We start from the raw sequence: 17119 nt of genomic DNA, 5'->3' as shown, positions 1-17119 counted from the left end.
TGTTTTCCCCCTGCTAGGTGTAAAATGTCAACAACAACAACAAGTCCAGTTACACCAATAAGGTTTGAGATCTTTATTCTTTGGCTAAAGGAGCCTGCTCAAAGCCAGTAAAATACAAAGCAAGCTTTACTAACACTGGTACACCAACTGAATAATGCTTCATACACGTAACATAACAAGAGCTTAATATTCATAGGAATTTGTTCTCTCGAAATAAGGAGGTATTAATGTTTAAGCTTGCCTGATACAAACGCTACTTCCACCCTCTGCAAGGTGTAAGATAATATTATGGAGAACAGGGCATTCTCAGGCCAAAAAAAAAAGTTTTCCACCTAAATTAAAAAAAACAAGGATTTTAGAAATGTATGAAAATACAAAGCTGAGAATTGAAAATCTCATTTGGATGTCCTATCAAATCTTACAGCGAAGCTGTAAAGTATCCTGAGTGCTCTCGCAAATGGACAATTTGTTAGTGTATACCGTTTGAAAGCAATAAATAGCACCACAAAAAGCCTGAGTCAATTGTAACAAAACTATTGCTGCCGATTTCTGATTGTAATGAGAAGCTGAAGCTGCAAATAAAACATAATATAAAAAATACACAGATCTGTTTAATTCATTGCATAGTATAACAAAAAGTACAAATAACTATCCCTGCCCCACAAAAATGAAAATTAGATATCAGATTTAAAATGAGGAAATTAAACTAAAATGGTACTTAACCTAAAAAAAACCCTCTTAATTTAGAAATTAAATTCCCATGGCAGATATCAACAGCTGAACAGTTTTTTTTAAGGGGGGATATACGAAGACCTCTCAACGCTACAGCGCTCTGTCATATGCTTTAAAGATATAATTATTTTTTTTTAATAAAAAAAAAAAAAAGATAAAAAAGGAGACCCTCAGGAGACAAATTACAAACAAATAACAAATAATACAAAAAAAATCTATCAGCCACCTAGGAATTTGTGGAACGTCCCAGAAAATACCAAGATCTGATGTAAATATTAATGCTAATCATATATTTAATTTTTGTTTTGTGGCATTAGAAGAATTAACCATTTTACATTGGGGTTTTTTTTAACATCATAATCTCATTTCATAACGAAAATCACAAGCTAGGCTGTTTAAACTGAGACGAGACAATACTGGATGTACAGAATGAGAACTTATGTGCAATCAATTGAAATGTAAAATAAAAGTGCCCTACTGACAATAGCGCTCTCTCCTCTTGGCAATGTGAGCTATGAGAAAATGTTTAACTGAATAAGTAGAAAAAAAAAAGTCCTCAGTCTCCAGCAGCATATATAGTATCTGTTTCACAACCCCTTAAGGCACCTGCACATCAGAGACGAAAAGCGAGGACTCGGGTTATTTTCACATCGTAGTGAATTGATTATGTCTTTAACCTGAAACTACAGCCACCTTCAATGTGTGAATCCAGTCCATGTGAAGGCAGTCCGTTTAAATTTCCAGAGACAGGTCATACACGCAAAACTCTACAAAGTCCCATCTCTATGGTAGTCCTGAGGCCCCTCAATTACCTCAGTCATCCATGTACATTCACTTCCCTCCTTACTTGTCTCAAAATATAGTACATTACTAGGGCCAAAGCGGACCGTACTTTCACCAGAAGTACACCCGTATGAAGCTCAGGAGGCAGTGACGCCCTCCCATTCCACCAAGTACTCTACTTTTCCTTCGTCAGTGACGCGGCGAGCGAGCACACGGTACTTCTCCCCACAGGCCAGGCGACCCGCGGCTCCGAAGTAAGTGCTGATGGAGCTCTTGAGGTGGTTGAGCTGGGTGTCGGGGTCCAGGCCCTGCATGATGTCCATGCCGCTGTAGAGGCAGGAGGGGAGGGGGCTGGGCTCGGGTTGCGGCTCTGGGTTGCAGGGCGGAGAAATCTCTGGATTTGGGGGCTGCAGTGCTCGTCGCGGACGTCCCCGTCGCCTCTTTATTGGGGGCTGTGTGAAGGTGGGCCATAAGCATCCAGTGCGTGGTCCGCTCGGACTGCCCAAACTGGAGATGAACAGGGAACATGCACCACGCTTTTGAACAATTAAGTATGACATTTTTTTAATCAATGGTAGAGGTCAGCATGGGCATTACATTGAGGCCTGAAGAAGCCACCCGTAACATTATTTTAAATGTTAATTTAATGCATTGCAATCCCACAAAAACACTAAATTATATTACTGTTATAAAGACTATAAAAAAACAACTAAAATAAGCATGAATGTGCAAATGTACAGAAAATTATAATTTATGAATTTTTAAACAATTAAATAATTCTTTTTTTGAACATATTCACAGTACTGAGGGGAGAATAAATGTCACGAACATACCGGTAATCAATAATCATGTCACAAATTGACAAATGAAATCCTTAAAATGAAAATTAAATCACCTGGACTGCCTTGAGAGGCTGGTTGAGGTAGTTTCACTTGTGCTGGTGGCACCAACGGATTCAACATCTGAGGTACTTGATGAAGGCAAAGATATTTCACTTTTGGCACACACACACACACACACACACACACACACAAAAAAAGGTAGGAAAAAATATTTTTGTAATTTAATAAATGTTATTTGGCCTCATTTCAAAAACTACAAGATTAATTTTGTGTTCATCTCTGTCTCACCTTTTTGAGGCCATCAGGTCTATGGAGTTGTCTAAAGTTGGAAACTTCCCATTATTCTTCGTAGAAAAAAGGTTAAAAACAAAAATGTCATGTCTACATTAAACTTTTCTGGAATGATCATTAAATAAAGCCAGCAACGTACATAAAAAAGAAGTCACTTATTTACCTGTCCCAATAGTTCACTTGATCTTCTCAATTTCGCCAACATCTCTAAAGAGTGTGTGTGATGCTTCCTCTTTCCTTTCTTTACTGCTCCATTAGTGACAATGCTAAAAAAGGAAATGTAATAAATGTAATATTTAATTTTTTATAATAAATGCAAATAGTAATGTAATATTTAAATTAACTTCAATTATATAAAATGTACTTCAAATATTCTAAATGTCAAATTTACATAGAATATTAAGAAAGAAACAAGTGATGACTAACCTGGATAAAAGAGGGGGTTTTGAGGCTTTTCTGCCTTTGATTTTGATCTCATGGGAAGCTTTTTCCGGCTCTCGGCCTGACAGGAGCTCGGAGCTCTGGGGGGCCGGTGGGAAGCGAATTCGTAATCCAAACAGGTGCTTCTTCTTCTTTATCTCTTTCCCTGACATGAACCTAGAACCCAACAGGTCAAAGACTATGTTCACACTGTCAATACAAATCTGGAAAATCTGGGCTACATGATTTCCATGGCAATGATTGAAGACACCTCAACACCGGACCAAAGAGATTTCTACACTATATTATACATTTCTAATAATAATAACCTGCACATTTACATAAAAAACCCAACTTTGTTCCTGCAACGAGGTCTGACATGTTTACGTTTGGCGTAACATAAGTGACAGGCAGAAAAGCTATGTGAAATCCGATCAGAGCCGGTCAGGCTGAAACGGATTTATAGAAACCACATATAGATGTAGCTTGAAACAGATTTGTAAAAATCAAAGAACGCTTGCTATATATTGGCGCTTTTCCACTGCATGGTTCGGTACGGCACGGCACGCTTTGGCACTTTTCCACTGCATGGTACGGTACGGTTCGGTACGGCTCACTTATGACGCATTTCCACAGCATGGTACGGTACAGTACGGCTCGCTTCGGCTCGCTTTAAATGGTACCACCTCTGTTGAGGTTCCAAGCGTACCGTACCGATACTAAATGTGACGTGAAAACACTGCAGATCACTGATTGGTCAGACAGAATCGTCACTTCAGCGTCATTGTATTTGCGACACGAGACACTAAACCCGCTAGATTTAAATAGCCAGACAACAGCCAACACGGTAGCACCTGTTTTTAGAGTTTTTACTTGACAAAAAAAAAGTAAAAAACAAACAAACAAGAAATGGCTGAATCGTGGTCAGTGGACGAGGTGCAGACGTTCCTCTCATTGGTTGCCGAGGAGCGGAAGTAGCACAGCTCTTAGCCGCACACGGCTACCACCGGACCTACAATAACGATCAGTCCCACCCACTTTGAAGCGGTACTAACTGCAGTGGAAAAGCAACCGAGCTAAAGCGAACCGAACCGTGCCGTACCGAGTCAAGTCGTACCACGCAGTGGAAAAGCAAAGCGAGCCGAACCGTTCCGCGCTGAATCGAACCGTACCGAGCCGTACCATGCAGTGGAAAAGCGCCATATGATTCCAATCGGAAATGCACAAAATTTGGATTTTAGCTAAAGCTAAAAGGGCCAGATAAATGAATTCAATTCAAGCTCTGTATCAAGACAGAATGATGGGCAAATAGATAAACTCACATGTTGAGGTTGCTGTTAAGTGCTTCCAGAATGCATTCATATCGTTCTGTTCTTGGGGTTTCTGCAAGCTGGGGGTACAAAGCCAGAAATGAAAGAGCGACATTAACACTAGTTACACATTAGTGCAATTACAAAATACACAAAACAGACTGATACCTCGCCAAGCTGAAGCCTATCCCAGTTTTCATTAATGTAAGTCATCAGTTCGAGTTCTGAGTCAAAGTATTTCTTTTTATGAATTACACTCAGGTTATAGAGACTCAGGTGTGCAACGTCTTCCCTGTGAATGAACACACACATGATGGAGACAAAAATCCTCAGTGAAACAATTAAAACAAAACATTTAGATATAAACACTGAAATTCTGGTCAATTATTTTGATGTTCTGGCTGATTACTGATTTGGCCTATATTAAAGTTCTGTACTACGTGGTTTAAAAGACACTTTCACACTGCAGCAATTGAACCAAGTGTGAACACAGTCCAAAACTCACCATCTCAGAGGCAGGCGTTTGAGGTACTCTGGTCCACTATTACAAACGGAACAAATAAATAGATAGAACCTGAGAAAAAAGACAGAAGTTTTATTAAAAATGACAAGATTTCACTTTATTCGGATGATTTGAGAGCAGTACTTCACCTGTCTCCAAAGAGCATTGGCTTCTGAAAACACTGGATGCAGGCTTCATGAAACCACTGTTTACACTTATTACACTGCAACATCTTCAGATACCAACTGTGGGAGGAGAACATAAGTGACATTACAATTCTACTTCCTGCAGGCGTTATTGTGCATCTACAATCCCCTCCAGCTTATGATGGGGATTATTTTAAGAACTATATCACACTAAGGTGTTGTTCAGTAATGGTGTGTGTGTGCTGCACTCACTCGCCAGGACCACCGCAGTAGCAGTAGCACTGCTGGATGTTGGTCTTGTGGCCCTGGTCCCATACTAAATCTTCAAGGGCATATGGCAGAGACTGCTTCATTTCCTGTAGGGCTTTGGCATTTGGCCCCTTCTTCAGTGCACCGCCTCTCTATGATTTCAGAGATGCAACCACAACAATTCAGGACAGACAAACATGCCTCTAGCCTGCATATGGAGTCACTCAATTCTTAGGTGGAGTCAGAATTCTGGAGATTTATTCAAAACAGGGTTTACATAACCCTTTTAGTCATACCAGGGAAAAAACATGTAGTGTCCTGGGATTTCTAAGGCGCTGGATGTATTTTAGACTACTGTTCAAATGTTTGGGGTCAGTAAGATTTTTTTATTAATAAATAAATAAATAGGTTTATTCAGCAAGGATGAATTAAAGGGGCCAAGAACTGAGAATTAAAATTTTCCTTAAGCTTTTGACATTTTGACAGAACCGAAAACTTCTGTTAGTCCAAAAACAGCTTATATTGTAACCAAGTCCAGAGAACGATTCGTCATGGAATATGCCTATAGATACGTGAAAGACCGTTAGTGTGGAGAGAGGATCGATACTGGACTAAAAATAACATTTAAAAATTACCTTCCAAAGGATCCTAATGCTAGGAATGTGATTATTTTCAACAATGTGAATGTCTCAGCATTATATATTTGTATTCTGTACATTTCACAGTGGATTCTTCTTTGGTAAATCAGTCACGATTTCAGCTCTGGCTAGGGATGAGTTGCGATCTTCGAATAGTCGAACGGTCAACTTCACATTGTTTCTCTTAGTAAGATAACAAAATAATGTTATTTAAACTGTAATTAAATTATATATAGAGAGAAACTTAGAAAGCGATCAAAGAACGCTCCCTTTACGATCACTGGAGCTGTCAATCAAATGGCGAGAGTTTATCAGTGACTTGAGTTCTGGACTCCTGTTATAACAAAGTCCCTTTTATCTATAGTCTTTGGTTATAATCAACATGAACAAATCTCTTATTTACATAATATTTGCAGATTAATTTCTGAAAGATCATGTGACACTATTACACTGGAGTAATAATGCTGAAAATTCAGCTTTGCATCACAGAAATAAATGATATTTTCAACTATATAAAAATAGAAAACCGTTATTTTTAAATTTTAAATGTTATTTCACAATATTACTGTTTTTTCCTGTATTTGATCAAATAAATGCAGGCTTGATGAGCATTAGAGACTTCTTTCAAAAGCATTAAAAATAGTAATGTTTCCAAACTTTTGACTGGTACTGTATATGTATACATATTTTTTTTCCCCCTTGATTCATTCACCAGGTGTGGAAAAGTCTTTATATATTCCCACATCCACAACCCTCATAGAAGAATGAAGGTTATGGTACACTTCTGTTGCGAAAGTATCAGGAAAGAGCATTAAAGACTCCTACAGGTCATTTAATATGTAAAAACAATGGGTCAAGAGGAGTTTTTGATTTGATTAAAAAAATGCAGCATCCTGTCTGCACATTAAAAACCCTGCAAATGATGAGAAGAGGGTCATAGGCTGCTGGACACCTTTAATAATTATTCAGTTAAGATATTGCATAAAACAGGATTGAATGTGGCATCAACAAACCTTTGTTGTTGTGGCGAACACGCATTGTCTGCAGAGCCATTTGTCATCAGAGGCAATGACACTGGGGTCAATTATGGGAGCATGGCATAGCTGATGGTATCCTGTGGAAGAGATGTTCAGCAGTGAAATCTCCAACTCAATCCCTAATGTGGTTGAGAGAAAATGACTCCGATTTAAAGAAGGATAGAGGCAGTCTACCTTGTCCACATTTGTCACAGATGACTATTTCATTGGGGGGCTCGGAGCTTTCATTCTGACAAATAGAGCAGAGCATTTCCCCTCCACTGTCCCCTAAAAGAAACACAAATAAAGAAATGAACAAGTGTGCGGCTGTACACGACTGTCTTCTCCATTACACCTGGGAACAGTGACTACATTTGTGAGAAGGGGAGAGTGCATTCAGAAGCTCGATAAATGTCAAAGTGGGGGGCGGGTGGGGGGTGGAGATTCCAAAAAAATATTTCCGAACTTCTAATGTAAAATGTGAAAACCACGAAATACTTCACTGCAACTGCCACTTGAAACTAATATGACCTGAAGATAAAACTATGAGTACGTTTCTTTTATGCGTATGCATGAACGCCTTTGTTGAATTGTTACCAAGAGATACAGCGACAGATGCCATAGGTACCTTCCCTATTCTCGTCTCTTGGCTCGATGTGGAACTTACGGTTTGTGTAAGCCTGGAGACTCTGAGGTCTGTCAACTGTCAGGGACACATTAAGAGATAACTCAGGCTGAATGAAAGAGATGGGGAAGAGAAACCAAACGGCGGCAAACAACAAAACCACAAAGTCAGACGGCATGAAAGAAGCAGAATAATAGAAGAACTGACACATCTTCTATTACAATGATCAGAAAGAGAGAAGGAATATGATGTGTAAATTAAAAGTTAGGCCTAGAATCAGTCAGTGGATGGTGTGCTCATAAATCGAACTCAGGATGTTCATGACAAGATCTTCTCACTGAGACCCACTTCAGAGATGGGTAACAGGGCATCAGTATTCTTCAATCACAATGAATGTAAAGCAGTTTGTATTTACCTGTCTGAATGTCCTTCCAGAGAACCCAGGATTTAGACTGATCTTCAAAAATCACAAAGCAGCGATGCTTATGTTTATCTATCTGTGGAAAGCATTAATCAAAAGACGTTCTGATTACTCGAGATAGAAGCAAGTTTTTTGGTGATTACATTGTGATTATAAAGGGAAACAGTGCCTGCCCACTTTTTCAGCAGCCTTGGCTCAGGGAGCATTTTTCCATTCGCTTTGCTTATTAGGATTTTTTTTTTAAAGACTACAAACTTTGATATGAGGCAATGACAAAAAAGTTTTTTTTAAAAATGAGTAGACAACTGTGTATTTATTGACTTTAATGAGGGAAAGAACTACAATCCCATGAAGTATTGCGAATGACAAATAAAAAAGACAAATATAAACATATTGACTTTTTAATTTAATTTTACATTTATTTTATATATATATATATATATATATATATATATAGCACAGCCACAACCAAGTGATCTGAGGGCGCGGGCGCTTCCTTCTGTGTGACGTGTACGCAGACTGATGCATAGATATATAGGCTATATACACTAGATGTCGCATTAACTATATATATATATATATATATATATATATATATATATATATATATGCACACACAATATATTATATGCAGTATATATACACATTTGTACACACACACACACACATTTAATTAGTCACGATTCTCTGATTGGTGGAGATTTCTCTCCAGGCACAGGCAAAGTGAATCACCTGGAATTCTATTGTTTAACACAATTATTTTAAAAATACGGTTTAAATAACGCAAACTGATGGCTTCAACAAAAGCACATAACCATTGATTAGCAACCTCTGAGCTCACAGTAGGTCTGTCTTTAAAAAGTCATAAGTTATCATTCAAAATCTATTTCCCTATGGAGAAAATGAATGGGAATTGTACTTCCAGAACGCAGCTGTTGCACTTTATTATGCTACACCAGTACACTCCAGAATACTAGATTCTGATTGGTTAAATACTTTGACCACTAACCAGTATAAACAACCGTTGCCCCAGGGCAACTGATTACCTATATATCTTTGCTACTTTCATTACTTACATCCTTATGCTGTCATTTTCTTTTCATACAATTTACTCAAGTCAATATCTGACTTCCATTTATTTATGTTAAATATATTTTGATATAATGATTATTTTGGTATAATGATTTATCTGAGTGTATTTTATCCCTTACACACCTTGGAGATAGTTCCCAGGTAAAACAAGCCATCTGACCATCGGGCCAGGACGTCCTGCCCTTCTTCAAACTTGTTGGCGAGCCTGGCCGTGTCGCTCAGCCCATCGTTCAGGGGAAATCGTGACAGGGGCACCGGTGACTTGTGTTGGCGATTTGGAGGTGTCTTTTGATGGGCGGCCAGGTTATCTGCACTTGCTGAGTCTCTGTCAAATGAGCAAAAAAACAGCTCATGAAAAATATGATTCAACCACATTTTTGCCTACACTAACACACACAAAAAAAGCAGCTTGCACCTGGTCAAATAAAGAAATAAGGCTGAAAATGTACTATCAGACTATCCTCGAGCACATTTCAGAGGCATTCACGTGTAAAAATCGCCCTGGGATCTTCTCTGGGACTGAGTGCACTTTGTATTGGCTGGTCAGTGAAGCGCCCATACAGAATGACAGTGAAAGCAAAAAAAGCCTCTTTTGTTAGCAGCATAGCTGGAGAGAGCTAGCAGGATTTCTCATTCAAAACAATGTGCCAACAGAAAAAAGCCTCCCGTTCAAAAGCCTGAACAAATGGTTTCACTGGTATCAGAAAACGCACATTTAAAGCCAGTAATTTTAACCTGCTGATAAAGTGAGAGATGAAAGCCCCCCGCACACCCCCTTGTTGTATTGTAACAGACTGATAACAGAAGAGTCTGGGTCTCTCTTACCTCATTCGGCCACTTTCCCGGGTTACAATGTCGCACAAACACAAAGAACTACACCATAAACGGGCAGCAGGAGCTCCGCTTTGAATGGTTTTGATTCTGCTTTTGCGAGAAGATTCAAACGCATGAAGTGTTTTACATTACGGTAAACGGCTGGTTTTGCTCGCTCGCTCTCGCCATTTTTGTTTCCCGCTGAGCGGCGAGTGCATTGTGGGACGCGCTCGCGCTCCGCACGGACTCGCTTTCCCTCACAAAATTTGAAAAAGCGTTAGTGGGAGGATGTTTACCTCACTTACTCACACCGTCACTTAACTCTGCGCTTCTTTCTTTCGCCCATCACACTTCCGCGTCGGCGTCACTGTTTTGTCTTTACAGCGACAGACAGTCAAAACTTATAAAAAGCCATCTTATAAAAGTATAATTTAAACCACATGTTCCAAACATCTTTTTTATTGATGTTGGCTTCATTGTACCAAAATTTAGACAATGACTTAAAAAGCACTAAAATAATTTGCACACACACAGTGCAAGTAAATCTTTATGCCTGTTTTATATAAACAAGGTTTTATAAACATGTTTTTTCAATAACTTCATCATTATGTAAAAAATGATTATAAAAAATTATATGATCAATAAGTTATGACAACATGTGTTTTAAAATTGCTTTAATTCATCAAAAAAAGTTTAAAGGACTTACAAATCCAAGTTGATTGTATTAAAATTTAGGGCAGCAACTTTAATTTTTTAATTTTTTTACAATGCATGAATATTTCAACGTTTTATTTGGGTGACGTCCCCTCTGCTTGGTTGTTTTCCAATAAAAGCATTTTTAAATGATTTCTTTAATCATATAAAAGATTATTACTAGGCTACTTGTGCCCACATTCCAGCTTACCAATACATTTTGGTTAAGTTCCACATAATATTACGAAAACAAAATATTAAAATGACTTTTAATTCATTTTAAAGTTTTGTGTATTTTAAGTTATCTGTTATGAACTGCATTTTATTGTAAATTGTAATAAAAAAAATAACATCATGTCAATGAACCTTTCATATTGAACAACTTCTAACTTCTATATGGATTATACATTTGATTTAAGTCCAGTTTCACATTTCCTTTTTAATCACTCAATGAAAAACTGCAGCTATTTAAATATTATTTACTGCAAGAATTACCAACGTTTTTGTTTCTGTTTTAGCTGTAATATTGGCTAAGAGGCCATATTTAATATGAATGTTATAAAACCCTGTCTAAAAAAGGCTATACAGCTAACATGCGATAGCACATGGCACCAGCTTTCTTGAAAAACATACATGGCAAGCAGATGACAATTATTTCTTTTTTTTGCAAAGATCACAATATGGAGAGTGCAGGCTATTCAACAGCCTGGAGAGATGAAAGAAGATGAAATTGGATGAAAGGAGATGAAAGATTTTGAGCTTTAAAGACAGTTCATAAACAACTTTTAATATGAACTTGCATTTAGCACTATATAATTGAAAGTGCTGTGCCTTGCATTTATGCACCTCTGGTGGCCTCACCAATGAGGCCAAACCTCGCATGCCAGGAATACAAATGCTGCATTGTACTAGCTGCATGCTACCATGCTTTTGATGAAAGTTATCAAAATAATCTTTACGTTGGGCAGTTTTGAAGTTTTGTTTAGTATTTAAAAAGCAAATAAATAATTAGCTTGTTTCTATTGTGCCTTTCCAATTTAAAACAATTAATTTAGTCATGCATTATATTATTTATTGTAAAAACATTAATTAAACAGCCTATTTTGTAGTGATTTAAAAAAGTGATTTATTAATTTATTTCTGAATTATTTATCCCTTTATTTTATATTTAAGTGTCACTAGTCCTCTCGTGAACCAGCTGTGGTCAAAGTCTCTGAATCTTTCTCAAGGCTTAAGCTTGTCAAGGCTGGATATTAAAGGTCAAAGTCTGGATCATTCCTAAATGGCACGGCACATTCTGTATGTGCCTTATTAGCCTCTATATCAGTATTTTAGTATAATTAAGATTCTAGTATTTTTTTATTATTAAGATTTTCAACTAGTTTTTAGTTTTATATTTTTAGGTTTAGTAATTTTGTTGTGTTTTTGTCCTTTTTTAACTTTTTTTATTTCTGTTTTAGTTTTTATGTCAAGTTAAAATAGCCTAAATGAAAATGAGAAATGTTGCCTTCATAGCTGAAATAAAGTGAATGTTTTTTTCATTTTTAGTAAACATTTGATTTCAAGTTTTTTTAAAAATACAGCTTTAGTTTTAACTGCCTGCTCGACCAAATGGTTGAGCACATTTTAGTCACTATATTTTATTGAGAGGAGTACCTAACTTAACTAAAGCTGATTGAGCCATCTCTGTACCATCTGGTTGAGGTATGTTATGCCAAAAAAAATCCACTAGATGTCACACTGTCAATCAACAGCTCTTGTTGTCTCAACACTTCTTCTAACATGGATGTCAGAAACAAATAAATCACTCCTGCCATGTGAACTGTTGGTGAAATTTAGCAAGATAGAGCCCTAACTAAAATGATGTTACTTTAAACCTTTTGTATGTTTTTAATCATTTTTAGCTATTTTATTTTAAAAGCTAATGTTTTCAGATCATCCATTTCGCAGTCAGAATGGACTATTTGCTGAGAAATATGAATGTGACACTGCTATTTTTCTTTCTTCATGAATATACTGAGATAATTTCTTAGGTATGCCTATGTATTTTTTTGCCACTTTTGGATATTTTTGAAGTAAATATAATAAATTCATAGAATTAATGTGTGGAAATCATAATTATCTGAGGCAATTACTACATTGTAGTAATGTACTTAGCATTACTAAAATTGTAAGAGTGTAATTTTTTTATTTATTTTTTATACAATTAGATGGAAGTTAACCGTTTTTATGGTACAAGACTGCGCAGGCCCTTAGGCTATACCAGAAAACGTCTCGGTTACGTGTAACCCTCGTTCCCTGAAAAAGGGAACGGAGACGTAGTCGACGTACCATACTGATTGGGATTCCGCTTAGAGAGGCTGTCATCTTTGCATATAGAAAAAACTAGCCAATGCACATTTGACGTGCGAGATTTGCATCGCACGCTTTTTTGAAGGAAAGCGCAGTACCGATCGAACATCTTCGGGGTTGTAAGGTTGGAAATAATCCAAGATTATTTCAAAGGAACAAAGACATTTGCTGTTCACTCAGACATTTTCAGCACACCCGTGCTGATAGTGATTTAGGCCTGTAGGCCAGAGGTTTGGGACAATAGGGAAGTTGTGATCATCTGATTGCTCAGTTTTGAATATCTCACTCCTGGGTTAGTGACATGGTCTGGGGAAGATGACAAAAGAGGCTTGTAACGGGGGTTCTGTCTCTTGTCTTTGGATGCTGAACTGGTCGTGAGACAGAGGCTATCTGCCTTTGGCTCTCTCTCTCTCTCTCTCTCTCTCTCTCTCTCTCTCTCTCATGTAACATTTTACATTTATGCTGGGTACAATTAATGGTTTAAATTATCATTACATTACATCCATGTTGTAACTATTTTAAGTGTAAACATAACCTTATTTATTTCACATTGAACCTTTTTAATTCATGGAGTCAGATTAAAACGAGATAATTGAGAAAATGTGTCTTATTTAACCAAATTACTTTGAGACGCTGGAAAGACTTGAACACGCGTGTCCTTCACCGGCTGATCGGAAACCGGAAGTTGGGCCGAATAGCCGGCTTTACAGGGTCTTCTCGGTGAGAAGAACAATACGTTACATTTATATAGCGCTTTTTCTGAGACCTCATACACTGAAAACCCTAATAAGTTGATTGAACTCAATTCATTTGAGTAAACTCGTTACCTCAATTTAATTGAGTAATGGGTTCTCCCAAAACGTGCATATTTAAGTTTACTTAACTTGGTGCTTATGTAGACTTGACTTAAATTGTTTAGTTCACCAAACTTGACGATTATTTAATGTACTTAGACAATAAAGTTCACTTAACTTAGTGTTAATTTCCACTCTTAACCCGAATTAGTTGACTTTACTTGCAAATCGCGTGGAAACCCGTTGCCCTATACCTCTGAAACTAAACATGTTGAGTTGTATTAACATGGAACCCTAACTTTTTACACAAGCTGAAACTAAACTTTTCATTTGAGTGTCACCATTGTTGAGATTCATATGCTGATTGTTGATGTCTATGTGTGATAAAATAACATGGCATTTAAAAACAAATCTACATAATGTTTTTTACAACTGTTCAAATTATAACAATTCTGCTGGATTTCCCGGTGAAAAAAATCACAGGTCTTTCATATCAATCATATGGAAAGATCCAGAAAATAATAGATTTAACTTGAAATGAGGTGCTCCTGACTTATAATCTTTGTTGATGACCTTTATTGATGAAAACATGGATGTCAGAAACAAATAAATCACTCCTGCCATGTGAACTGTTGGTGAAATTTAGCAAGATAGAGCCCTAACTAAAATGATGTTACTTTAAACCTTTTGTATGTTTTTAATCATTTTTAGCTATTTTATTTTAAAAGCTAATGTTTTCAGATCATCCATTTCGCAGTCAGAATGGACTATTTGCTGAGAAATATGAATGTGACACTGCTATTTTTCTTTCTTCATGAATATACTGAGATAATTTCTTAGGTATGCCTATGTATTTTTTTGCCACTTTTGGATATTTTTGAAGTAAATATAATAAATTCATAGAATTAATGTGTGGAAATCATAATTATCTGAGGCAATTACTACATTGTAGTAATGTACTTAGCATTACTAAAATTGTAAGAGTGTAATTTTTTTTTTTTTTTTTTATACAATTAGATGGAAGTTAACCGTTTTTATGGTACAAGACTGCGCAGGCCCTTAGGCTATACCAGAAAACGTCTCGGTTACGTGTAACCCTCGTTCCCTGAAAAAGGGAACGGAGACCTAGTCGACGTACCATACTGATTGGGATTCCGCTTAGAGAGGCTGTCATCTTTGCATATAGAAAAAACTAGCCAATGCACATTTGACGTGCGAGATTTGCATCGCACGCTTTTTTGAAGGAAAGCGCAGTACCGATCGAACATCTTCGGGGTTGTAAGGTTGGAAATAATCCAAGATTATTTCAAAGGAACAAAGACATTTGCTGTTCACTCAGACATTTTCAGCACACCCGTGCTGATAGTGATTTAGGCCTGTAGGCCAGAGGTTTGGGACAATAGGGAAGTTGTGATCATCTGATTGCTCAGTTTTGAATATCTCACTCCTGGGTTAGTGACATGGTCTGGGGAAGATGACAAAAGAGGATTGTAACGGGGGTTCTGTCTCTTGTCTTTGGATGCTGAACTGGTCGTGAGACAGAGGCTATCTGCCTTTGGCTCTCTCTCTCTCTCTCTCTCTCTCTCTCTCTCATGTAACATTTTACATTTATGCTGGGTACAATTAATGGTTTAAATTATCATTACATTACATCCATGTTGTAACTATTTTAAGTGTAAACATAACCTTATTTATTTCACATTGAACCTTTTTAATTCATGGAGTCAGATTAAAACGAGATAATTGAGAAAATGTGTCTTATTTAACCAAATTACTTTGAGACGCTGGAAAGACTTGAACACGCGTGTCCTTCACCGGCTGATCGGAAACCGGAAGTTGGGCCGAATAGCCGGCTTTACAGGGTCTTCTCGGTGAGAAGAACAATACGTTACATTTATATAGCGCTTTTTCTGAGACCTCATACACTGAAAACCCTAATAAGTTGATTGAACTCAATTGATTTGAGTAAACTCGTTACCTCAATTTAATTGAGTAATGGGTTCTCCCAAAACGTGCATATTTAAGTTTACTTAACTTGGTGCTTATGTAGACTTGACTTAAATTGTTTAGTTCACCAAACTTGACGATTATTTAATGTACTTAGACAATAAAGTTCACTTAACTTAGTGTTAATTTCCACTCTTAACCCGAATTAGTTGACTTTACTTGCAAATCGCGTGGAAACCCGTTGCCCTATACCTCTGAAACTAAACATGTTGAGTTGTATTAACATGGAACCCTAACTTTTTACACAAGCTGAAACTAAACTTTTCATTTGAGTGTCACCATTGTTGAGATTCATATGCTGATTGTTGATGTCTATGTGTGATAAAATAACATGGCATTTAAAAACAAATCTACATAATGTTTTTTACAACTGTTCAAATTATAACAATTCTGCTGGATTTCCCGGTGAAAAAAATCACAGGTCTTTCATATCAATCATATGGAAAGATCCAGAAAATAATAGATTTAACTTGAAATGAGGTGCTCCTGACTTATAATCTTTGTTGATGACCTTTATTGATGATAACATCAATACGCAGTCATAGTCACTGGATCACTTACTCTTGGCTTTTTTGCTATACCAATTGTGCCTTTTAAACACACAGGTAAAGCAGCCAGAGAAAAACTAATGTTCAAATGTCAAGGGCCCAACTAAAGCCAACACTTGTCCCCCATTATGGTGACTACAAATTAAACAATAATTCATCAACATCTAAACCTCTGTTAATTCTCAATACCGTCTGCTGCCAAGGCCTGTGCTCGTACCGCCTTGGACGCACGTTAGACGCGGGTCTTATCACGTGATCAGGCAGGTTTTAACCCCCTCCCCTTTCTTATGTCATAAGCTTTCTTATGACAGCTTATGACAGCCATTATGGCAGCCATATTGCGCCAGAACGCCCACCACACACCAGCTTACTGGTGGAGATGAGACAGTGATGAAGCCAATCAGTGTATGGGGATGATTAGGAGGCCATGATGGACAGAGGCCACTGGGCATATTTTTGGCCAGGATGCCGGGGTTACACCCCTACTCTTTTTCGAAGAATTTTTAATGACCACAGAGAGCCAGGACCTCGGTTTAACGTCTCATCCGAAGGACGGACCACTCAACGAACAGGTTCCACTTCAGGGCGTAAGCATGTCTCGTTGAGGGTGCTCTCGCAGAAGTGATGGTGTCTACGACAGCTTGTCGTAGATCACCTAGAACCTCCGCTTCCCGTCCAGGGACCAGACATGGAGTTTCCAGAGGTCTGGACGCGAGTGCCATACGGTGCCCCGTCTCTGAGAGAGGAGGTCCTTCCTCAGAGGAATGGGCCAGGGCGAGGCGAGAAAAGCATCATCAGTTCGGGGAACCAGGTCCAGTTGGGCCAATAAGGAGCAAGCAAGACTA

The 17119-nt window shown here is 37.7% G+C and overlaps 1 protein-coding gene across 2 annotated transcripts; it reads right to left on the bottom strand.

The window, feature by feature from the left end:
- Positions 1 to 45: 45 nt before the first annotated feature.
- mtf2 (metal response element binding transcription factor 2) lies at positions 46 to 10260 on the bottom strand. 2 transcript variants are annotated; one of them, XM_079612043.1, is made up of 15 exons: positions 9893 to 10260; positions 9191 to 9392; positions 7970 to 8051; positions 7125 to 7217; positions 6927 to 7027; positions 5279 to 5427; positions 5030 to 5125; positions 4884 to 4952; positions 4547 to 4670; positions 4391 to 4458; positions 3075 to 3245; positions 2812 to 2914; positions 2646 to 2701; positions 2411 to 2509; positions 46 to 2022 (listed from the first exon to the last, which is right to left on the bottom strand). In XM_079612043.1, exons 1-15 carry the CDS (start codon positions 9895 to 9897, stop codon positions 1653 to 1655), a joined length of 1788 nt encoding a protein of 595 aa, XP_079468169.1. In that variant the 5' UTR covers positions 9898 to 10260; the 3' UTR covers positions 46 to 1652. The 2 variants fall into 2 exon arrangements, with proteins under 2 accessions (XP_079468169.1, XP_079468170.1); XM_079612044.1 differs by having other exon boundaries at positions 60 to 2022; positions 2411 to 2485; positions 9893 to 10227.
- Between the last annotated feature and the right edge of the window lie 6859 nt (positions 10261 to 17119).

Source organism: Phoxinus phoxinus, assembly GCF_949152265.1.
Source record: "Phoxinus phoxinus genome assembly, chromosome: 5".
Taxonomy (NCBI): Eukaryota; Metazoa; Chordata; class Actinopteri; order Cypriniformes; family Leuciscidae; genus Phoxinus; species Phoxinus phoxinus.
The sequence above is the reverse complement of the archived record's forward strand: the minus strand, read 5'-3'. Positions and strand labels throughout refer to the sequence as shown.

Coding starts and splice junctions, on each gene's coding strand:
- mtf2 (XM_079612043.1), bottom strand. Junction 5,126..5,278: donor TACTGCGGTGGTCCTGGCGA/GTGAGTGCAGCA, acceptor CTCCTCCCACAG/TTGGTATCTGAAGATGTTGC. Junction 2,702..2,811: donor CAAGTGAACTATTGGGACAG/GTAAATAAGTGA, acceptor TTTTCTACGAAG/AATAATGGGAAGTTTCCAAC.